This window comes from Aplysia californica, unplaced genomic scaffold (genome assembly GCF_000002075.1).
Source record: "Aplysia californica isolate F4 #8 unplaced genomic scaffold, AplCal3.0 scaffold00818, whole genome shotgun sequence".
Classification (NCBI taxonomy): domain Eukaryota; kingdom Metazoa; phylum Mollusca; class Gastropoda; order Aplysiida; family Aplysiidae; genus Aplysia; species Aplysia californica.
In genome coordinates, this window is record NW_004798088.1 from 116,551 (window position 1) to 141,574 (window position 25,024).

The 25,024-nt window shown below is 37.3% G+C and overlaps 1 protein-coding gene across 3 annotated transcripts in view; it reads left to right on the forward strand.

The window, feature by feature from the left end:
• The window catches only part of LOC101858446 (dynamin-like 120 kDa protein, mitochondrial), a gene marked incomplete in the record, with an annotated part of 45,137 nt that overhangs the window by 14,113 nt on the left and 6,000 nt on the right, over positions 1-25,024 (forward strand). For all 3 annotated transcript variants that reach the window (XM_035972735.1, XM_035972734.1, XM_035972736.1), the window contains 20 exon segments: positions 8,329-8,370; positions 8,755-8,862; positions 10,057-10,143; positions 11,828-11,904; positions 12,206-12,323; positions 13,010-13,084; positions 13,663-13,734; positions 14,237-14,336; positions 15,463-15,593; positions 15,941-16,013; positions 16,486-16,558; positions 17,271-17,386; positions 17,920-17,984; positions 18,553-18,629; positions 19,787-19,879; positions 20,467-20,539; positions 21,233-21,388; positions 21,943-22,051; positions 22,738-22,871; positions 23,565-23,651. In XM_035972735.1, the coding sequence (XP_035828628.1) occupies positions 8,329-8,370; positions 8,755-8,862; positions 10,057-10,143; positions 11,828-11,904; positions 12,206-12,323; positions 13,010-13,084; positions 13,663-13,734; positions 14,237-14,336; positions 15,463-15,593; positions 15,941-16,013; positions 16,486-16,558; positions 17,271-17,386; positions 17,920-17,984; positions 18,553-18,629; positions 19,787-19,879; positions 20,467-20,539; positions 21,233-21,388; positions 21,943-22,051; positions 22,738-22,871; positions 23,565-23,651 (1,866 nt within the window).

Genomic DNA, 25,024 nt, shown 5'->3' on the forward strand with positions numbered 1-25,024 from the left:
CCCACCTCGCCCTTATTGTACCTTGCCTTCCCCCCACACACATCTACCTTTTTTCTTTCCTTTTTGCTCTGTATGTGTCTCGACACAGTGGAATCATGCGCTCGTCAATTTTGGGGCATGTGAAGTTAGTGGTATCATAAAGCTGATTTAATTTTCTTTGCTTTCAGTGAAATAAACATCCATTTATCTTGAATAGAACTCAAGATATTTGCTATTGAAGGAGGGGAATTCGTCATTTTTCAGTGTTGAAATTAGCGCAAAAATGGCCGCAAAAGTTTTATAACTCCAATAGCTAAAGAGTCTTTGAAAACTGAAAAATGACACATTTTGTGCCTTTAATCAGTGTTTTTCAATAACATTCACATGGAAATGTGTTTTTATGTGGACATACAAGAGATTAAACCAAAAAATTGAAATTAAAAAAATTTTTCCCACTGGCGGAAAAATGCCTGTTTCTCTGATTCCGATATTTTGACGAGCGCCTGATTTCACCACGCTGACTCACATATATTTATAAAAAGGAAAATGGCCTCGTCTACATATTTGAAGTTTGTAATTTTGTGGAGCTCCTTCACAGCAGTTCTTTTTGCGTGCCCATGCCAGAGTTTCTTTGTTCATGTTTCTGTAAGGTTGTTTTTTTTGTAGTTATGTGTAGGGCAGTATGATTTTTGTTTAGAGCGTTTCATTTTTATGATTCTCATGTGAACAAACTTCTGTCATTATCAAATTGGCAGATAATTATTAATTGCATTCCAGAAAGCACCCTCAAGGGTGATTTTTATTATTTATCTCAAACGGATTAAAGCGAGGTTGAAAAAATAACTTTCTCCAGTATGATGAGTAAAAAGTTGAAATTATGTATTTTGGATGTCAAATTTTCAAAACATTATGTTTTGAGTCTGTGAAGGAATAACTATGGTGGTAATAACTGAAGATAAACTTTGCTTTTGAAAGGCACCACTATATTTTCAACTTCGCTTTTTTTGTTGTATTTTTATTTGTAAGAATATGACTAGAGTGTAGCTCTGCATGCCTGAGTAATACTTGTATTTACAAGTAGAGCCCATATATGTGTAGAAATAGAATTCTCCCACTTTCTAAATAATTAAAATTTTGTTGCAAGGGTGTAAAATATTAAAGTCAGTCAAACAGAATTCTGAAGCTTTCCTTTTTTTGTCTTTCCGTGCTCCTTCCCCCTTATGTAAATGAAAGTCAGAGGTTGGCAAATTGCTGGCTGCCACCCACATTCTGATGAATTTGTTCTGCCCAAGAGGGCAAATTGCTTTTTGTGTGTAAATTCTCTAATTGTGCCAGTAATGTCATTGTTATTTGTGTTAATGCCAATCAAAATGAGACATTAATCGGAAATCTCACGAACTGAGTTTATGTTATTGTCAAAAACTGTCTCCAGTCCCCCACAATTTTAATGAAAAGTGAAGTCAGTTGGGCAATAATTATTTTAAAATATGGAACTTTAACGCTGCAAAGTGTAGAAACATGAAAATGAGAGCACAGGCTCTGAAGTTGTGCGGTGTGTTGCATCAAACCACCCCCACCTCAGGGATTTTTCAAAATATGTGGAGTAAAGTTGTTTATTTGTATATCATATTTAATTATGAAATAAAAACATGAAACTTTCAAGAGAAGAAAAATAAGAAATGCTGCATCTATCAATTTTTTTCTTCGGACCTTGTTGCTTGGGATATCCCAGTGCAACTTAAGTCTAATAATGATTGGCACTGACACATTTTTTGTTGAAAAGCTATGTCCAATTTGTACTTTTCTACCGCATGTTATCCTTGATAAGAATTATAAATGTTATTTTGTATGAGGTGTTGAGGTCTTGTTATTATTATAGAACTTAACTTGTAAAGGTGTTGTGTATTTGTTCCGTTTCTAAAATAAGTGCTGGGCCTCTAAGCCCCTGTGGCTTTCTGAAAAAGTGACATAGGTTTTAATGCTGTTCTGCATTGAAATATTTATGCCCTATGTCTTGTTTTGTGGAGGTGATTGACAGTTGTCGTATTATATGCTTGGGTCCTGCTGCCCAAGTTCATTTGTTTGCAGTCATGTGACAAAGTCTCAACAGTTCTACAACACTGACATTTGATGTGACCTGAAGGCTTACTTGAGATTCGTTTCAATACTGAGTCTTTTGACGTTGGTTTTATAAAATGAGATGAATGATGGTTTCGTTAGAAAATATTTACTCATGGCATTATGCAGAACTACAGTCGAAATTATAGAAGACAACCACCCATTGTCAAGGAGAAAAGTGGTTGTCTTAGGCAAGAGGACGTCTTGGACCGTATCATTATAATGTTAGAAAATGCATTGGGGGATGGGAAGTGGTTGTTTGTTCAGGTTCTTGTTCTGGACCAGATGTCCATTAGAGCAGGTTCCTCTGTATTTTGTTTTGTTTTTAAATGTTATCATGTTTGTTGTCAAGCTTGCTGCTGGAAGGCCTAACAGCACATTCAGAGAGGAGATGGAAGAAATAATCTCGCCTTTAAAGGTAGTTTTGTTACTTTGAGGTTCCCGATTCATCTGTTATTTCCACGTTGAGCCCACATATGTTGTGTGGAAGTTTTATTGTAAAGTTTATTTGGGTATTGAAAGTTGACTTTGTGCTGTTGAATTTTTGCAAATTTGCAAGGACAAACTTCTATCTTGTGTCTTTCTGTATGCATTCTTGTTTATTTGTACTTGAGAACAGATTGTGTTAATGACCAGTAAGGATTTGGTTTTTTTCTGTTGTTTTTTTTTTCAAATACTAGATCTATTCCTTTTTGTTCTGGTTACTATGCCCTCATTATTTGGAAAGGAAAGTGTGTTTCTAATAGAATAGTGAAATGTTTCATTCATTACTTTGCAATGTGTTCTTTGTTTCCTAAAAAGGCTGTTTAAAAAAGTATGTGATCAATTAACTTTTTTGGTATTGTAGTTTTCATATTTTCATTTGTTAATAAAATATCACTGATTGTAGAATGACAGTTTTTTAAATTGGTATTTGATAGTGTTTTGTGATGTCTTTGAGTAGTTCTGATTAGGGAAATTATCATTGTAGGAATTAGCCGGCAGTTCGCTTTCATGTTATTTTTATGTTCCATGATGCTGTAGATGAATCTTGATTCAGTTTGTTTGTAAGTCGTAACTTTTTCTTCATAACTTGATGATTGTCTGTAATTTATTTTGGCCTGGAATCTGTTCCATTAATAGTTGTAGCATGGTATTTCAAATTACTTGCCAAGAGCACTTTCGCTTTTGGACATACACTAGTTTTTATCATTATTATTAATTGTAGTCTGTGGGCTTTTGACTTCAGTTTCAATCTGATAATTTCATTAAAATGTACTCTCTTCTCCAAATGAGTAAGATCCAATTCCCACAACCAGTTCACTGTTATTACACATCATGCACAAGCTTTTGTAAGCTCTTGATATTTTTGTCTTGTTTTGGTACAAGTTTTAAGACAATTGCAACACAAATAGGTTATAGAAGTGCTGGAGATTAGAGGTGTTACTAAAGAGTAACATTCAAAGAAAAGAAGGAAGAGGGATAGGAATGATAAATGTTTGATAAGAAAGAAGGAGGAAACCACACCAGAGCACCTGCTAACTGCCGACGGCTCTGAATGTGCTTGAATTGAATGATCAGGATTATTGTTTGGTAATTTTATTGAGATTTTTAAAATGAAGGAATATCAGGGGGAGAATGGACATTTCTGTTTGTAAGCACTCTGTTGTGAAAGATAACTTGTGTAGTTTGTTAAGTCCTTCTTTGTTCTTAGCACTCTGAAGAATTATCTAATTTTCCAGAATGTTCACTTTCATATTTCTGAGTTTTGATAACAATATTTGGTACGACTTTGTCTTATGTTGGTTGTACTTGTTGATGGGAAAGCTTGAGAGTGTGTTGGAGACATTGATATTGTATTCTTAATGAATTCATTTGTAATTTTTGAGGTCAAGTCCCGTCTACACCCAAGTTTAGAAATGCATGCCAGTCCCAAGGTGAGATGGAGATGCCTTGAAATAGAAAAAAAAAATGGTCAAAGTTTTCAAAAATTTTCATACTTTCATTCTTTGTTTATAGTTTATTTTTTTTATGTATTCATGGTTTTACAGGGTCCTTTCATATAACTTTGCTGTGTTGCAATTGATGTAAAATTCATATAATTGCACTTATCTATAATTTCCCTTCCCACAATCAACCATTGGGTACTTTGGTCTCATAATGCTAACAAATTACATTTCTATGAAAAAAGTGACTCCTAAAACTTTATAAAGCGTTTGGTTGATAAAAAAAAGTTTCCCCTATTGAGAATTGAACGCATGTGTTCTGCATGCAATATCTTACTGGGACACCACATACTCTGGTCAGGCTTAATTGATTCCATATCCTTGTAATGGTATTTCAAGTATTGATGTTTTATGCCTCCATTTACAAAATCTAGATTAGTTAGAAAGGAGTCTGCTTTGTTCCTGCCTGTCCGGGTAATCCTGGCTTAGAAAGGCACCTCCTGCAGTGGAATTCATGTCTTTTGCTTGCACTGTTGAAGATCCAAACCTTAACATGACAGATGCTGGTCAGGCATAATTGATTATATGAAGTCTTTACACATTGTGCAATATTGATATAGTGATATTGTCGTATATTGAGTTAACCCCTTGTGTTGTAGTTGTAGGATGCATTACGATGTCAATTCAAACAGTAGTCGCTTTTCTTTGTTGGCATTAATTTTTGAATGATAAGAAAATTCTCAACAAGAGAACTGGCCATTTTAAAAATAAAACCAAATTATATTGTATTTGGCAACATTTTAGTGTTTGAGGATTTTTGCTGCTGCATTTCTTTTCATTTCCTTTCGCTATGAGTTTAATATTTACAAGATTATGACTCTCAGATGCTCATGGTGGATACCTGTGTATTCTGTTTTTGAAATAGCCTCTTTGTGTCTAGTTAGGAGGATGCTGCTCTCTGTGAAAACCAAGAGGCAAAGGCGATAGGAGCGTTCATTGACTGTATAATAAGTTCAAATATAAGAATATGAGAGTTCTTTTCTTTACACTTGTTAATAGTATGATGTGCCTAGACTCGCCAATGTCTGTAATATCTTGCAGGACTACAAAAGCCTCTACTTTGATGAGACACCTGAGGTCTGTACAAAGGAAAATATTTTGTTAGTCTTGTTCATTCTTTATTTTATAAATGTTCCCAATATGAGTGAGTAAATGGTGTTTTTGATACAAAGTTTGCAATGTTTGAAGAAAAAAAAAGTTAGTTTTGGTCTTTCATATACTTTTATAGATTTGCATCTTTGCCATTTTTGAAATTGTAACTTTCTTGAGTGTTCCTCACATTTTTCACAAGTGTTAATAGCATCCACATTAAAGGTAAGGGAAATAGTACACAAGACCATTCTTTTCTTATACTTAATGAGGAAACTTGAACCTTTAGCTGTCAAGTTGAAATTTATAAACATGTTGTTCTTATGTTTTTTCGTCTATGGTACTAGACATTGAAGATGGAATTGATTTGTTCCTCAAATTTCCAATTGGGAAATGAGCTGACAAAATGAGTTGCTTCTCGGATTCGAGCGCTTTGGAAATAGATACATAACGTTTATAGGTGAAGTTTTTACTATTTATAAGTATGAAATAATAAAAGGCATGCTATACTTACAGAATAATATGGCATCAATGGAAAATCTAAAAATTTGACCCTGAAGTTGATTTTCGGCCAATATTTCCTATTGTTAATTGCGAGAGAAGTAATTCATTTTGTCAGCACGCCTCTCATTTTTTTGAATTTTGAATGTAACGTTTTTTTGTTTTGTTTTGAGTTTTCATCTTTATTATCTTAGGCTGTGTTTATTTCTTTGAATTTTCATAAAACTACACATTGTTCCCTTGACCACTGGTTGTGTATTTCTCATCAATAGCCTTATCGCTAAGCTGTAAAAGGGTTTGGTCTATATTGTTGTGAACTTGTAAGAAGTAAATTATGTACTGTTTATGTTATGACCTTGGTATGTGGAATAAATATGTACTAGAACAGGTTCATTTAAAATTAATAATTATATGACCTGTTTTTTTTCTTTGTCTTGAGTACAAGGTGAATTCTTTGTAAAACTTTTCTTTTTCTTTTTTTCCACTCGTTGTTTAACTCATATCAGCCAGTATTATTTTCGTGGCTTTTCCTGAGCAGCCAGAATTATATTTGTACTCAACCAAAATTATAAGCATGGATTTGGAGGGCTGGATGAAAATGTGTACTTTTTTTAGGGGGGAGTGAAAACGACATGCTCTGTGTTGTCATGACGGAAAGGGGTAGACGGACACAACATGGAGTATGATGATCTGGGCGTAGAGTTAATTTCCAAGAATATCACAGTATGGAGTTAATTACCAAGAATATCACAGTATGGAGTTAATTACCAAGAATATCACAGTATGGAGTTAATTTCCAAGAATATCACAGTATGGAGTTAATTACCAAGAATAACACAGGAGTTACTTACCAAGAATATCACAGTATGGAGTTAATTTCCAAGAATATCACAGTATGGAGTTAATTTCCAAGAATATCACAGTATACGTTCAGGTTTTTGTACATTTTAGTGTTGCTCCAAAAGTGTAGAATGTGGTGTTTGTTCACTTACATTGTTTTTCTTTTTTCTTTCTTTTTTTTTTTTTTAGTGATTCTATATTTTGTTGAAATCTTGTGCTCTTGATTGGATACTTTTTGACAGGGAGGGCCACTATGGCATTGTGCAGCTTTCTTTTTTTTAATAGTGTAAATATTTGGGTTTTTTTTGTCATAAGCGGTATTTACAGTATATATCCCCTTACTGTACATCCCTCCACATCGCAAGTCTCCGGGCTCGAAGTATGCTGAAAATCCTGAGGTACGAGAAGGAGAACAGTTTTTGAGTTTGGTTGTCCTGTTTGTTATTCAAAATTACTAATCTAATTTTCGTTTTTTTTTGGTCTAGTTTCTGTACTTTTATCTGTAGTTGCCTTTAAGTAGCCTATAAAGTATATAAAGTTAGAATATTGCTGTGGGCATTGAATTGTTTTGTTGTGAAAAAGTAAGAAAAACTCTTCTCACCTTTTTCTTTTTCTATCCTGTCCAGTTGTGTGATGAATTCATTTGTACCTCTTTGGAAAATATGCTGTTGTCATTGTTGTACGTTTCTCATTGATGACTGTCAGTATGATTGACTGTTTCATTTGTTAGAAATGAATTTCATGGCACATGTAAGTTTTTGTTTCCACTTTTGTGTGGGATTGTCCGATCCTATTTTTGGCGTTGAGGTTGGAATTTCATGGGCATGCTGGGCATTGTTAATTTTCACGACTGTATTTTGTCTCCTTCAAAACTGTCTTTTTTCTCAGACATATGACATTAAAAAAAATAAATTTGTTGATCATATTTATTTTTGAGAGTGAAGTACACATGGAACAAATTAAAAAGCAGTAATTTTACGACAGGAACATCTCATTTGTGGATGGTTGAGTTGACGGATGCTCTTGTTGTAGTTTGCTCCTTCTTTCTAATCAGACGTTCATCATCATTATCTCCCCTCCTTTTCTTTATATGTTGCTCTCTAGTAACACCTTTACTCTTTGGAATGTATTTTTATACGACCTGTTTGTGTAGCAAAGCAAGTGCTGTAAAAGTCGTACTAAAACTAAAGAACATTATTCTTTTAGTGTGACTTTTTCCTTCAGCTGTCAATATGGTAAAGAGTATGGATCTGCTTCTATCAGGTTTCTAGAAGAAATGCTTGCAAGTTTGGTTTTTCATGTTATTCGTACCTGCCCTGCGGGTGTCTGTCATGTAATTGTTTGACCCTTTGCTGTTACATGCAGACTGTGTGCTTTGTTCCCACTAAGGGAATTTTGTGTCTCTTATTTGTGTCAGTCAGCTGAGATGTTGCATTCCACAACAGCCCAAATGGGCCCCGACTGATAGGGTCGAAGCAGTTGGCCTCTTCACCCTATCCGTACGTCGTGTTTTACTATCGTATCCATACGACGTTGGGAACTCTGTGCCACCACTTTCCAAGGAGGAAATTTACTCGTTTATCCGATTCGTATGATTTGTATAGCAGTCTGTCAAAATGAATTTTTGAGAAATACTGAAAGTTTCAAAGAAATCTTTGTATTAGAAATATTCTAAAATGTAAAGAATACAACCCTGGGGATACAAAATGACCCCACGGCGTACGGATAGGGTTAATTAAGTCGAGTTGATGTGGGCGTAAAACACTAATAATGAAATTAATCGTTTATTCCTTTGCTTTTGTTGTTTGTCTCACAGGTTGCTAGACAGAAGATTCAAGAGGAAGTCATGGAGATACAGGTAATCTTTTATAGTTGTTTTGTAATTTTTTGTGTTTCATTTTCGAATCTCATTTTAAATACCATGGTGATTGTAAATTTTATTGATCCTTTGGGAAAATTTGGCTTACAAATGCATAATCAATATTTAAAAGCAAACATTATATTTATCAAATCTTTACATAATACACAATATTTTATTGATACAGGTAATGGACACGATATATTGTACACTTTCTAAAACATTGTTGTTATTATTATTATTATGATTATTATTATTCCTAGTTCATTTTTTGTTTATCATCATTATTGCTGTTATTATTGTTAGTCTTATCATTGTTCTCGTAATTATTGTTATTATGATGACTCTATTTCTCTTAATCAAAGGCCTTTATTTTATCCCCAGCTGAGGTACCAGAAGGAGATAGAGAGACTAGAGAAGGACAACAGGGAGCTGAGGAAGCAACTGCTGCTGAAAGAACAGAGGTCAGGGGTCAAGACCAGGCACATGAAGGTAGAAATATTTGTGACTACAGTCTAGTACGTAGGCTGCGAACATACACATAGTGAACACGCAAATAATGAACACGCAAACATGCACATAGTATAGCGAACATGCACGTAGTGAAGACACACATAGTGAAACATGCACATAGTGAACACGCACGTAGTGAAACATGTACATGGTGAACACACTCATGGTGAAATTTGTACATATTTAACATATTTTCAGGTCCCTGAATTTTTAAATTATATGTATATTCTTTGTATTTATAACACATACATAGCAAAATTTGTGCATCACGAAGAGTCTTAAAACATGTTGCAAAATCATATATTGAATATACCTCTGCTTTCTGCTTAGAACAATGACATAATGTTCTGAACTGCATTTGAACTGTATCTGAGAGGCTGTAAAAACTATATGAATTTACTTTAGACTACTGATAAAAAAGTCAAAAGAGCATGATTTAAGTATTAGAGTTTACCCTCATGTCTACCCTTTTAAAGGAAACCTTCAACAGTCCTTGAAGTCTCTTTCTTTTTTCTCTTCATTGGCCTCATAATAACAGCAGGCTGATATATGGGCTATACCACTCATTTACATATTTTCATCAATGGGTATTGCTACTTCCTCCTTTGCAGCAAGCCAGTTGGAAGAAACTGGTAATTTTCTTTTCCTTTGGGATACAGTATCCCGCCTGTTGGAGTGTGGAATCTTCTTCCGCTGTGTGTCATTGTATAGCATAATGATAGGAAAATAAAAATGGAGTCCCCTTATATACCAAAATTTACGGGACCACTTGATTTTCTTCAGTTTAGCCGTGTTTTTAATTCAGAGTGATTGCTCAAATAGCAAATGTGAGGCGTGCTGACAAAATGAGTTTCTCGCAATCCACAAATGGAGATATTGGACAAAAATCAACACTAGGGTCAAATTATTAGATTTTCTATTAATGCCATATTCTTGAAATATAACATGCCTTTTATTATTTCATACTTATAAACTGTAAAAACTTCACTGTTAAATGTGATGTATCTCTACTTCCATAAGGTTCGAATCTGAGAAGTTATTCATTTTGTCAGCACGCTTCACAAATAAAAAACCCCCAGGGATTCTATTTCTTTTGGTTTAAGCTGTTTTTAGATGAACTGTATTTTGTCTAAAAGACTCTACATTAATTTGTTCTTTCTTTTCTCTCCATAGAGGTCACTTATAGACATGTACTCTGAGGTCCTTGATGAGCTGAACCAGTTTGACTCCAGCTACAACACTCAAGACAACCTGCCTAGGGTAAGAATCGGGGTCCCTCTTCTCCAAGGATTTCTTGATTTCCAAAAATCTGTAGATGATCCAACTGGAGTTTGTGGTGAAATGGTTAATTGTATTCGTTTTCTTTGAGACATAAGTTTAAATCCTGCTTGGAAAAAGTATTGGGTTTTGCCGAGAGTACCTCTATCTTTCTGCTGGGATGCACTACCGCACTTTGCATGGGTTGCCCTATTGGTCAGAGTTGAAGCAGCCCGCCTTCTGAATTATCAAAAATTTGCTGACGAGGGTATAAAGCATTTACAATTAATCACTTAATGGAATTTAACTTCTCCTGAAGTGAGTGCGTGAAAACTTGTTGATTGACAAATCGTCGTCTCAGAACTATTTTGTCCAAAGTTTACTCAAGTCCATCTTACTTTGGACAAAATAGTTATGAGGGTACGAAATGCTGAGGTACTACGTGTAATTTAAGAGAAACTTTTTGGACTTTTTAAAAAACTGTTTGCCTGTGGCATATACCCTAAATTTTACCAAGCAATAATCTACTACACTTTGTTTATTTGGCTTGTGCCTGAGACTGAAGAAGTTTTCAGCCGGGCATGACTGGTAAAGTTTTGTGGTTTGGGATCCTCTAAGAGGATCAGGTATAAAATTTGTGGTGTTTTTAAAAAAGAAATGTAGATTTAGGCACAAGTAAGCCTCTGGAAATTAATGAAAAGTAATCTAAATACAAAATAAAGTTCCCCCACACCTCCACCCCCACAAAGTGTCCCTAGCCAGAAGTTTTGTATGCCTGCCACAAATTTTGAGGGATGGAATAACTCCCCCCCCCCCCCCCCCACACACACACACACACCCACACACCCACACACCCACACACCCACACACACATCCAGTTATCTAATCTTGTGCATTTGGCGTGCTTTGGGGGGGAGATTATTAAAAAGAAAGTAACATCCATGATCCCTGTAGCTGTGCTCTGTCTGTGGTGAAATTAAACTTGAGCAGTCCATTTTGAGCTTATTTGATCTACAATGCACAGTCAGGGTCCCTTCCGTGGAGCCACATTTAGATAAGATAAGATAAGATAAGGTATGATACATCTTTATTGTCCCGATCCTGGCACATTAGGTGACAATGACACCACATGCGAAAGATGTTTAGAACTTATTGTAAGAATAGAAGATTGAAATTTCCTTTTTACTCTGTTGTTTGTGTCAGGTTGTAAAACGAGAAGGTTGATATTTCCTTTTTATCCTGTTTGTGATTGGTCAGGTTGTAAGAATAGGAGGTTCATATTTCCTTTTTATCCTGTTTGTTTGGGTCAAGTTGTAAAATAGAAGGTTGATATTTCCTTTTTATGCTGATAGAAGGTTGATATTTCCTTTTTATCCTGATAGAAGGTTGATATTTCCTTTTTATCCTGTTTGTGATTTGTCAGGTTGTAAGAATAGGAGGTTGATATTTCCTTTTTATCCTGTTTGTTTGGGTCAAGTTGTAAGATAGAAGGTTGATATTTCCTTTTTATCCTGTTTGTGATTTGTCAGGTTGTAAGAATAGGAGGTTGATATTTCCTTTTTACCTTGTTTTTTTTTCAGGTTGTAAAAATAGAAGGTTGATATTTCCTTTTTATCCAGTTTGTGTTTTGTCATGTTGTAAGAATAGGAGGTTGATATTTCCTTTTTACCTTGTTTGTTTATGTCAGGTTGTTGTGGTTGGGGACCAGAGCTCTGGGAAGACGTCCGTTCTGGAGATGATTGCACAAGCCAGGATATTTCCCAGGTATTGCTGTTTGTCTAATTTAAAAACGTTTTTTTTTGTTATGTGTAAAGAGGGAGGGAGGGAGAGGGAGAGAGTTGGGGGGAGGAAGGAAGGTAGATAGAGAGAGAGAGAGAGAGAGAGAGAGAGAGAGAGAGAGAGAGAGAGAGAGAGAGAGAGAGAGAGAGAGAGAGAGAGAGTATCATTTTTTTAAAAACAGGAGACTGAGAGAAAGAGTCATCTATGTTTTATTTCTGTTGAAAGTGTCCCCGTCTTTATTTGTCAGTGTCTCCAGTTCTCTCATATTTGTGCTTCTTTGCTTCAGGGGCTCAGGTCAGATGATGACGCGGTCCCCGGTGAAGGTGACTCTGTCGGAGGGCCCCTACCACGTGGCCCAGTTTCGAGACAGTGCCCGCGAGTTTGACCTGACTAAGGAGTCTGATGTGAGTAATGAAACATACGGGCATGATGTGATTTTATTTATTTATTTTTTTAAACCTTGAGGTAGTCATTGGCAAATGGAAAAAAACCCAGTGCAATTCATTAGTCAAAGACAAGAGAAATGTTTGGCTCTTACAGGAAAATGCCTTGTTTAATTCTTTAATTTAAAAAAAGAATTTTCGGGGAGACTTTTTTTTTCTTTTTTCATGTGTATGACCAAGGGTAGTTAAGATTGAGAACTTTGTCTTCTCAGATAATACCGGGTGCCCATTGGGGGATTAGATCTGTTCGGGGCGGTTTGCTCGCCATATTGAGAGCGCAAAGCAGCTATCGTGGCGCAAGCGGATCGTACCCGACTCGTCGCCTCAAAAACAAATGCGTTTGTTTTCAGGCGACGAGTGGGGCGATCGCGCCCCCCCCCCCCCCCCGTCCCGACCTGATCCTATCCACAATGAGTACCCTGTTTAAGGAGAAAGACCTGAAGGTTTTTGAGTGTTTGTAGCTTATGTTGTTGATACCTCGACATTTGGATCGTTGCAGCTGCTCATTTTTCTGGAAACAGAGCTGTAATTCTCTTGTCTTGTAGATGTTTGGATTTGTTGTTGTAGTGTACCCAAATTAGTGATCACAGTGATGTTGTGTTTAACTGACATATCTTTGTCGTTTGTGCTGTTTTTCCGGAACCCAGCTGGCTGCGTTGAGGAGAGAGGTGGAATTACGCATGAAGAGCAGCGTCCAGGCTGGTCAGACAGTTAGTAACAAGGTGAGCAGGGTCTTATTTTTGGTTCTCGGCTGTTTCACAGAACTTAAAAGTTTGCTGTTGATAGATATACATTTACTGTGATCTTCAAGTTTGCTGTAGATATACCTTTATTGTCAAAATTGCCCCAAGACGGCCACCCATTGTCGATGAGAAAAGTGATCGTCTTAAACAGTTAGGATGTCTTGAACAGTTTCATTATGATGTAGAAGAATGCAAGGGGGTAGATGGGAGTGGCCATTGGTATAGGTGGTTGCCTTAGACAGGTGCCTGTTAGAGCTGGTTCAGCTGTACTTTTAGAAAATGAAATCTCCATAATGATGGGATGTGTAGTTTGTAGCTCAGCTCCTCGCAACCTGTATCTCACACAGACAACTTTCTCTTTCCGCGTGGGTCGTTGGTGGGTTTTCTGGTGTGGTTTGCTTCTCCTTTCTTATCAAACATCTGTCATCCTTATCTCTCCTCCTTATTTTATGTTTTGTGCCCTCTTTTAGGATCTCTAATCTTCGGCGCTTATATGACCTAATTGTGATGCCAGTGCCGTAAAACTGTTTCTAATACTTATCTCTTTCCCTCTGCAGTGCATCTCCATGACTGTGAAGGGCCCTGGCCTCCAGCGGATGGTGTTGGTGGATTTGCCTGGAATCATTTCTGTAAGCTTCTCTCACTTTTTTTCCTTACAGTACATCCCCATGGTTGATGAGTGCTCTAATGTGGTCTGCATCTACCATTTTTTAAATTGTTACTTTTATTGCTCGTGCCCTAGAGAAAATGTCTCCAGTAATCTGCAGACTGTATGTAAATGGGGGACAACTTTTGTGTTATTTTTTTCTTCTAGAGTGTGGCTTGTAATCTGCATGCTGAATGTAGATGAGGAACAACGTTTGTTACTTCTTTGTTCTTTTATATTCTTACCTGACAAAAAGTAGCTGTAGACCGACATTGTTTTTGAGTGATTCTCTTTGCAATTTGAGCTAATGGGAAAACAGCCATGTCTTGTGTGTATTACCTTATTAAGTTGTGTGCACCGTAAAACTCTTACTTACTAGTCTTACTTGTACTGGGCAACAAGGTCATCGTACTCCGGATAGGCCCATAAGTGTAAAACTCTTACCAAACTAAAACCAAGTGACTGTTGGTATGATACGTCCTCAGACTGTCACCACGGAAATGGCGTCCGACACCAAGGAGTGCATTCGTCAGATGTGCCGTCAGTACATGGAGAACCCCAACTCGATCATTCTGTGTATTCAGGGTGAGTGTTTGTTGCAAGCAAATTATGTGAGCAAACAGATAAAGTGAACTCTGTCATTCTGTCAAAATATAGTAGTTGCAGGTGTTTTACAATTTAGATCATTGGGGAGGAATGCTGGTTTTACATGAGAATTGAACTCTTGCCTTCTGCGTGTGATGCTGAAGCACCTAACAGGCACACTACATTAGTCAGTAATCTTTATGTGCATTCAGATTGAATGCAGATATGGTGAACTGTCATTTTGTATAATCGGGTTGAGTTTGTCATGATGATATATTGAACTCTCATTTTGTGTGCTCAGTGTGTGGGTAGCATGAAGATACAATTGATTATTGATTATGCCTATACAGTCGAATTTGTACATAACGGTCGCTCAAGATCAAAGAAAAGACCGATTGCTATAGATAGGAGGCCACTGTGGACAGGGTCTGAGTTTTTATAAGATTGAGCATTGTCAACAGATGGTTTAAAATCTGAAATCTTTATTTTTTATCTTTTCATTTTTCATTTTTATCTTTGTCCATTTATTTCCATCAAAGTAATTATCTATCATAAGAACTTTTTGCACTGATGAAAGATACACACTCTGTCCGTCTGAGCAAGGGTTGGCTGAAAACTCTGGTAGCAATTGACTGCCATGAGCAGGTTTTGAGGCTGACTTATTGGTTGTGAAAATGACTGACTTTGGCCACACTGAACAGGGGCAGCTTTGGGCTGGTTTAAAAATACAATGAAACTTGCTCTAACAACCACCTGTAGATGACGATCACCAGTACAAATGACCACTTCCTATTTTCTCCTTTACATATTTTAAAACTTTATAATGACCCTATTTAAGACGTCCACCTCTATACAAAGTGTATAGGTGTACACAGGTGTACCCTTGTAGCAATCAGTCTTTTCTTTGATCTTGAGCGACCGTTATGTACAAATTCGACTGTATAGGCATAATCAATAATCATAAGGAGATATGTCACTAGGATAAATGTTGAGCAAAAATGTAGTCATAAGCAGGGTCAGTACAGGAGTCTTAAGAATTTAAATGAAAAAATATAGAGTGGCCGAAAGGCATTGTGGGTAAGTTATGTGAACCGTGGTATTTTTTTTTCCCCCTTGTCTGGAACAGATGGCTCTCTGGATGCGGAGCGAAGCAACGTAACTGATCTGGTTAGCTCCATGGATCCAAATGGAAAGCGGACGATTTTCGTGCTCACCAAGGTGGACATGGCAGAGTCTGCCCTCTATGATCCAGAGAGAGTGAGTGTTCAACACGTCAGCTTCTTGCTGGCAGTTTAGGAAAGTTGTTGAATTAAGCAGTTATTTGTACAAAAAAAGTTGTGAGTTGTTTTGCTGACACATCTTTTCAGATTCACTTATTAGGAAATTTCATATCTGTCTTACCTTTTTGAGATCGGTGTTGATACACTGCTTCCTCTGTGATGAAGCAGCAAGTGTAGAATTCATAGAAAACAGTGCTCAATGAAAAAAAAGTGAAGGCTTCAGTACCATGGAATTGTATTATTAGTTAAATCACTTTTATTTTTGATTTGCTGTTTGATTGCTATTTTTCCTATCTAAGGTTGCTTGGAATCATGTCGTTTCAGATCAAGAGTATCTTGGATGGTCGTCTGTTTCCCATGAAAGCTCTCGGCTATTTTGCTGTTGTCACAGGGAAAGGTACGCTGGTTTTGGCAGTTGTGTTGGTAATGGCTCACACTGTTTGCTTACCTTCGTAGGGCTCTCCTGTCTTTACAGAAGCTTATGTAAACACAGAAAAACTTTGTTTCTTTATTACAGAGTTGATTTTTCTGCTTCATAATAAACTTGGATGTCTTTCTCCCTCCTCCTCCTCTCTTCTCCACCTTGCTTTTTCTCTTCTGCCTGCTGTAAAATTGTATTTGAATTCTTGTTGGCTATTGAAATCATTGTAGTATTTTACGGCTTCTGTTGAATTATTGCTCGTTTCTTTACTCAAAAGAGATTGTTTAGTTATCATTGCAGTAGAGAACTAGGACTGTGAAACTTAATCTGCCATGTGGGATTACCCACTCAAATACTATGTCATATATCACTTCAACTGTTTACCTTTTAATTAAAGTCCAATAAGCTAAAGGTTCAAATTCTAATTACGAATAAAATTTCTTCTTAGGCAACAGCAATGATAGCATTGGGGTTATCAAGCAGTATGAAGAAAACTTCTTCAGGAATTCTCGGCTGTTCAAGTAAGTGTTTCGTTCAAAATCTGAGGTACTTACATGAAAAGTGCTTATTTTGTTATGCCATTTATACTGGTTGTTTTGTTGTAGATTTTTCTCATCATTTTCAGTTATAATGTCATTTCTTAGCCCAGTAAAACTATTAAATGTAGAATATTTTTTTGTCAGTTTCAACTCACATTCACATGTAACTTTTTGAAGTCCATGGCGAGTTGTTCTGCTTTAAGTGGGTGGCTAGTGGCTTTTCTAGGATGGTCTGCTCCCTCTACCTCTTCGCAGTTGTTGTTGTATTATTTGTCCAATTGTGTGGGTTGTTAATCTTGTGTCGGTAGCTCCCTTTTTCGTGATCAAACATCTTATCGTCCACATTTTTCCTACTTTTCTTTAAGTTACTCTCTAGTAGTTGCATCTCTAATAATCTATGGTACTTATATGGTCTATTTGTGATGCAAGTGCTGTAAAACTCTTACTAAAACTGAACTAAACTAAACTTGTCCCATTGTGTTTGTTGATGATGTAATGTACTGGTACCTTGCTGACTGGCTGCAGGTCGACATGAAGAAATTTATTTGATTTGATCGCTGCTGATTTGTGTGCAATTGTGACAATAACTGCTAATGAATCGCTAAGAATTGTGGGTGTGACTCAACTTTAGTTTTTAGACTCGCCAAAACAATAGGACTTCAGTAAAGCCTGTTGTAATTGTGTTCTCATCAAGGGATGGAGTGCTGAAACCCACACAGATGACCACACAGAACCTGAGCATGGCCGTGTCTGAGACCTTCTGGAAGATGGTCAAGGAGACTGTGGAACAGCAAGCTGACGCTTTCAAAGGTAGGGGTTCAGACCCTGAACATTGCTGGTTCTCCGAGTGGGCTAGGGAATTAAAATTGTGATTTTTAAGTCCGAACACAATGCACTGTTAACATCATTGCACCTTCAAAACATCCACAATATGGCATAAATCATCTCCTGCACTTTTCTGTCCATCTATTCGTCCACCCGTTTGTCTGTCCGACTGTGCATCCATCCACCCACCCTCCCATCCATCCATCCATCCATTCATCCCACTGTCTCACTATCTAAGGGCACAACTGCCTTTCTGCTGGGGTGCTGTCCACAGACCTCTTGTTTCTGTACTTTATCATTGTCAACTTGTTGTTGTACCATATTTTTAATCTTGCACAAAAGGAAGGGAATTCATATCAAGAAGTATTTTTTTTCAAAGATTGTTAACCTGCCTGATGCATCACCCCTCTTTCGATTAAAATGAAGTTTATTTTAATGCACAACCCATCTTGAATTTGATTTGAAGGTGTGAGGTTCATACTGTGAGTGATTTTGTCATCTCATGTCTTTTTCTTCAGCCACAAGATTCAACTTGGAGACGGAGTGGAAGAACACCTACCCTAGACTGAGAGAACTGGATAGGGTGAGTTCTCTTCTATAGCAGACGTTTATTTAATACCACTGCCTTGGGGGGGGGGGTGTTATTTTTACTTTCTATTTTTTGAGGTTATTTTGTTTTGTTTTGCTGACAACTGTTTGGACTTTCTTCATGTTCTCTGCTGCAAGTTTCTGCTGTCTACTTTCCTCCTCTTACTCCTTTCACGTCAGAAAGACAATGGTAGCTTTTGGTTGGAGGGCGCCACTTGTATTTCTTTACTTTCCCACTGTTGTTTCCATCTGTCTGTCTGACCTTTTTCCAGCACTAAATGACCGTTATTGTGTTGGTATGCTTCTCTTTACTCAAACAAACAAACGTGTCTGTCTTGCTTTTTTCCCAGTGCTATTGCCCATTATTGTGTCTATGTGCTTCTTTTTCCTCAGACTCAAAGTGCTTAATGCATCTCTATGAGAAGTGTGTTTTTGTCTCTGCAGTCAGTATTTCTCTTGTTAGTAAGATAAGGAAAAATTTTTGTTATTATTAGATCCTATTAGTCAGCCTTCTCATTTCAGAAACTTACAGACTTTTTTTTTTTTCTCTCTCATTGTCTCAGGATGAGCTGTTTGAGAAGTGTAGAGGAGAAATCTTAGATGAAGTCATCAATCTGAGTCAAGTGACTACGAAGGAATGGTGAGTTGTCCAGTGTCTCAATGACGGTTTTTCTTGCTCATGTTTATGAAGTCACTGGTAGGCTCACTGTATCTGGATAGATGTAGGCTGATTGCTGAACAAAGGCAAATTTCATAGTGGGTCAACTTTTGTTGATAGAAGAATGTTCACTGGAAAAGAAGATTTGAATTGTTGTGGGAAGTTTTTGCTTTTATGGGACGAGAACAGTTTTTAAAATACATGTCAGTAAAGTAAAGTAAAGTTTCTTTGTCTTGAGTTTCTAGGATCAAGGTTGAAAGCATAGATAAATCGTTGAAATGCTTCTCTTTTTAAAATAATTTTCAAAGCTTTTTTGACATGAATGGGCGTTATGATGGACGCTGATTGGAAAGAAGTAATCCTCATCTTGCTTTGTCTTTAGGACACGTGGCAGGTAGAGTAGTTTGGGTTTTGATTAGCTTTGTTCTCATGCTTGTTCACCTTCCTGTGATGCTAATTTTTTGGCTATTTGTTACATTTTAAATTTATTATCGGTTGGCTGCTTTGAGGTTTTAAGCCCCAAATTTGGACATTTTTAAAAATTTCAGTTTATTTGTATGTTCTGTTGGTTGCATATACTCCTGAAATATTTGGTTGCAATTCATGTTGAAACAAGCGAGAAACGATACTTTGCATGGGTCAAATTTGTAAAAGAATTTAAACAGTTTCCTTTGCTCTACTGAAAATGTTGTTTCCTTGGCTTAGAACAGTTGAACTGCTTTCCGATGTTTATGCGACCCTAATGTTGGCTTGCTTGTTTTTTTGGGGGGGGGGAGCCATGGTCATTGCTGTTCTTTCAGATCCGGCTCTATATGATGATGGTGATGAAGATGATTGTTTTTTTAAAGTATAATATTATGAACTGTGTTTATAGAAGTGTGAACTGAGAAAAGAAAGAAACTATCCTAAATCTAAACAAATATGGTTCATGTACCTTCAAACTGACCAGCAATCTGTGGTGTAATTATTGAGGTTTTTTCTATTACATTCAGAAGACGTTAGTTCAAATCTGGCGGGGTTTTTTTTGCCGGGATGTGGGGGTCAAAATGGCCCACTTGTGATTGATCCAATTTGTGTTGTTGATCAGATGTAAAACATTTCAAGCTGTGTCATGATTTAATTCGTGTCTGCTTCCATAGGGAGGAGGCCTTCCACAAAAAGTTATGGGAGAAAACTGCCTCCTTCATTATTGAAAACGTCTACTTGCCGGCCGCACAGTCCAAGGACATTGGGTATGTTTGTGTTATAGTGTTGACATTCTGAGCCTTTACAAATAACTATAATTAGCAGTAAGCTATTGTTAAATTATTTGAATTCTTTATAGAGGTGTAAGTTTCAAGCCAAGAACTTATTTATAGAAGTGTAAGTTTCAAGCCAAGAACTTCTTTATAGAGGTGTAAGTTACAGGCCAAGAACTTCTTTATAGAGGTGTAAGTTTCAAGCCAAGAACTTCTTTATAGAGGTGTAAGTTATAAGCCAAGAACTTCTTTATAGAGGTAAGCCAAGAACTTCTTTATAGAGGTGTAAGTTACAAGCCAAGAAGTTGGAAATCTTCCAGATAATCTCTTTCTGCATAAGTCTGGCTTGTAGTGTCAGCGCATGAGAATTGCTAAACTTTTAAAGGTTTGTCATAACTGACTGTTATTGCAGCTCAGAAGAGATTCCTGTTGGGTCAAAGTTTATTATGTACGCCTTTGTACATCATTGGCAATCTTGTATAAAGGAAACTCACAGTAACAACAATAAATTGGTTTCTTGGAACCTCTGCAATCGACTAAGCTCAGCAATTTTTTCAAAGTAATTGTGATGCCTTCTGCAGAACTTTCAACACAGCTGTGGACATCAAGCTGAGACAGTGGGCGGACAAGCAACTTCCAAAGAAGTGTGTTGAGGTAGGGCAAGACTCAGTTGTCAATCAATGTAGTAGCTTTTCCAAGGTTTAAAAACAAAAATCTAGTAGTGTTTAGGGGAAGGGAGTGAGGGGAGGAGGGGGGGGGGAGGGAAGTAGGATGGGGGGAGTGATTGGCAACAATGAAGATTATTAGTAACAATATAAGTTTGTTTTGAGGGCTATTCTAAAAGAAGCATTTTGTGTTGTTCATTGATTCTACCACATGGTTCAACCTAGGTGACCTAATCAATGTTGAAAGGAGTACAAAAGTTGAGGCCTTGAAGCTTAGAAGTTATTTCTCAGAGCCATTTTGATAGCATCATAGGCCTCTTTGCTAAGTAGTGAAGCGGAGACTCTTCCTGTGAAGTGTTATATGGCAAGTTGCAAACAGGCATAGATTAGCATGGGGCTCATGTGTTCTTGCATTTATACACGTTTAATATGTGATATGCCATTGTAAACCAAATTTTTCCACGAGGATCAATAATGTAGAATTAATTAATTTGCTTTTAAATTTCGTCACTGATTGTAAACAATAAAGTAGAATTAATTCATTTGTTTAAAATTTCTTCACCAGTTGTAAACAGTAAGTAGAATTAATTCATTTGTTTTTACATTTTGAAACTGGTTTCAACAATAAAGTGGAACTCATTCATTTCTTTCATTTATTTAATTAACCGGTTGTCATCGACAGATTGGCTGGGACACCCTCCACGAGCAGTTCTCCGCCCTCCTGGAGCAGTGCAAGAAGAGCAAAGAGTATGATGAGGTCTTCGACTCCCTGAAGGCGGCTGTCATACAGATGGCCAAGGACAAACACGCCTGGGAGACCAAGGCCGAGGACAGTCTGGTGAGTCTTTAGCGTACCTGGTAAAGGACAGGAGTTCGGTTCCTGTTTGGGACAGGTGTTTTATCAAGTGTTTTTGTCTTTGTTGGCAGGAGTTTCTTTTCTTCTTTTCTTAGTCTCTTGTTTCTGTCTTTGTTTGGTGGAGTTCTTTTTCCTTTTTCTCAGTCTCTTGTTTCTGTCTTTGTTTGGTGGAGTATGGTGGTTGGTGGGTGCTCTGGTGTGGTTTGCTTCTTCTTGCCAATCAGACATTCATTGTCCGTATCTCTCTTCCTTCTTTTTTGTGTTTGTTACTCTCGTGTAACACCTTTAATCTTTGGCACTTATATGATCTATTTGTGTTGCAAGTGCCGAAACAGTCTTATAAAACTTAAAATTAAAGCATTTAGTTTTCACCATGCAGCTCAGATTGGACCTAAAATGGTCAGTGTTGAAGCAGCCTGCCTCTTTATTGATTTAGAATCTGACAATTTGTGGGGGAGGGGGGGGGGGGGGGGTAAAACATTTGCAATCTTTTTATTGCTGACTTATGTGTTTGCCTGCCTGTCTGTCTTGTTCAGCGCGTGATCCAGCTGAACACTTTGGAGGATCGCTCTGTGAGTGACAAGGAGCACTGGGACAAGGCTGTCAAGTTTATGGAGCAGACCATGAGGGAGAAGCTGGAGCAAGGTACGACACGACTACCTATCTGATTATTTTGATGTACATGTGGTTGCCTTTAACTTTAACGGACAATTGGGACCAATATTGTTTCGATAGTGCCGTAAACTATTTTCCTAGTCAAATCAAATCTAACAAATCGAATTGGGTGGTTTGAGGTTGCCACTGTTTCTTTTTTGTCAATTGTTTCTCTCTGTGTCTTACATATTCAGTACCCTAAAAGATCATTATTTTGTCGTTTTGCATCTCTCTATTCAGACTCAAAGAACAAAAGAATAGTCTGTGAATTTAGGTGTGTGTGTTGATGTACTTATACATGAATATTTATCCTTGGCTGCAACAAATAAGTAGACAATTTGTTAGTTTGTGTGTATTTTTTTGGGGGGGGGTGAGGGATGGGAGGACATAGTGAGTTATTCAGAATATGCGCCCTTTGTTTTTAAATCACCTCGGTAACTACAGGAAGATCAGCTCTGAGTGAAGATGCTTTGATATGCCTGACCTTCACATTGGTCTAAACTCGTCCCTTTTTATTTAGTCTTGAGAGTTTTGAAACATCTTAATTTGAGCCCTGTTTTGTCCTCACCCTCAACCCCCCCCCCCTTGGTTACTGTACTCAAGTACTGATGCCTTGTGAAATTGCTTCTCAACTGCACTCACTGATCATGGGTTTTTTTGTTTCTGTTTCCCATCAGCTGAGCGGGAGCTGGACACATTGACAGGTCCGGGCCTGGTCAAACAGTGGACCAACTGGGCCAGGCGCTCGGAGGATCATGTCCGCTGTGTGGCTGTGAAGACAGAGCTGGAGAAAATGCTCTCTGCCGAGCCGGTAAGATGTTTGTGAAATTGATTTCTTGTTGGTCTGATGACGATTATACTGTTAGATAAAATTGGCGTAGTGCATATCTATACTAGAAAGTAGGCTCTTTCTTTTATCTCACCAGACCCTATCGCATGTTGAAAACATTCTCAGCTTCCTGGAAAGTGTTCAGTGCAAGTTGCTAACTGACAGACTTTTAAAATTTTCTTTAGCCAGGTACCTTTGTTCACCTGGGTGAAGTGAGAAAAATTTGCATATTGTCTTCAAGGTTTCAATGTCCTCAGGGTTTTTGCAGAATTCGTAAAAAAAAAAATTGTTAAAACAAAAAAAATCTGGTTGTTTTGCTGTGCATCTCTGGAGCTTTTGAATGTTCAAAATGTGGCAAACTTTTCTCTGCCTGAATTGGTCTCATTGGCCACAGCAGAAGCCAGAAGCCACAAGTCATCTTAATCTGTAAATTCTTCAAATTCTTCTATTTCACTAGAGAAATATTCTCCTATTTGGATGTATTGGTCATTGTCGGACATTGATGGATTGTTATAATAATAATAATTATTATTTATTATCGTTAATATTTTCATTATTATTATCGTTTTGTAATCTGTAGCTTCCTACTTTTCTACTCTTTTGTCCAAATCGTAATGCCTTATGCAGTTGCGAGGGCCGCAAATCCTTATTAAAACAAGCATGTTTTGTCTAAAGGATCACAAAGCCCACCTGGCAGCTGATGAACTCACGACGGTCAGGAGGAACTTACTCAACCAGAACGTGGATGTGGATGGGGAGATGGTGAGAGAATTTCTTCTGTTTTCTACGAATGGGGCTCCTGGTTTATGGGTCTTGCGGCAGGCATTGTCTGCTCTATTTACTTTATTTCTTCTTTATTACTTTTGTCTTCTTCTGCTCCTGGTTGATTTAAATTTGTTGTAAAAGGGTGATTTGTAAATGTAATACTGTCATTTATTATTTTCAACTTTTTATCTTTTTGTAGTGATGTTATTTTTATTATGGTTATGATTGTGATTGTCATTATTATTATTATTATTATTATTATTATTAACTTTTGTCCTGCGTCTGTGCTGAGATGCGAATCTTATCAGCAATCAATTACGTCGGGCGTGCCGGGCAGGCCGCCGGGGTCACTCAGTGTGTACTGTTGGTGTACAGCGCACGCGCCGGTAAACGTGTGTTTTCGCCATGAATACTGTGGGAGTGTGTTAATCGATGATGAAAATAACGCTCTATCTTTCATAGCTTTCTATTTATAAAGTGTTACAAACACTGATAAGACATTACGAGTAGTTACGCTCATTTGAATAACCTTTCTGGACGCTCTTGTTGTTATTAATGACCTGAGGTTCGAAAGGGGATAATATAGGTCAATTTCCGAATGTTTTGCACCCAAATTGTTCTTTGTACCTGCACAATGGTATTCAAAACTATCAAACAAGTTTAGTTTTTATCAGGTAAAATCATTTCATACAAAATCAAGCTCATTTGAAAGATTTTGTAGAGAAAAATGGAAGTCTTGTTTCCTGACTATCCCTTCAAGCTCCTCATGTCTAAGTTGGTCAATTTCTTTTATAATTTCATTGGACGAACATCTAGAGCTACCAACTTGGCGGGTTTTGAATGAGACGTATGCCTCAATTATGAACCAACGCAGGCGGTTCTAGAATAAGGCCACAAACGCACACAAACTCAAGCAGACTGACGCACACACCCTTGACCTGCGTGAGCCAACTCGGGACCCGAATTTCACGTAAGATGATGCGGTGCGCCGAGTTGGGGGCTACACTGATTCGGGACCAGAACGTAGGCGAGGTGCTGAAATAGGTTATCGGGCGACATAAACCCGGCCCCTGCAGGACGAGGGTTAATATTATTGATATTATTATTATATTATATCATTATTACAATTATATTTTATTATTATTATTGTTGTTACTGTTGTATAATATATGCTTTTGCTTACTTTTCATGTAAATATTTTTTCTTGTCACTGACATTTGCCATCTAGTTTGTGGTAAGTACTTATTTGCCATCTAGTTTGTGGTAAGTACTTATTTCTTGTCTTTATGAAAAAAGAACATGTTTTAACTCAAATCAGTAAATGGCTGTATGAAGGGCTCTGTCCTTCTATTGTTTCTGTCTGTCTGTAT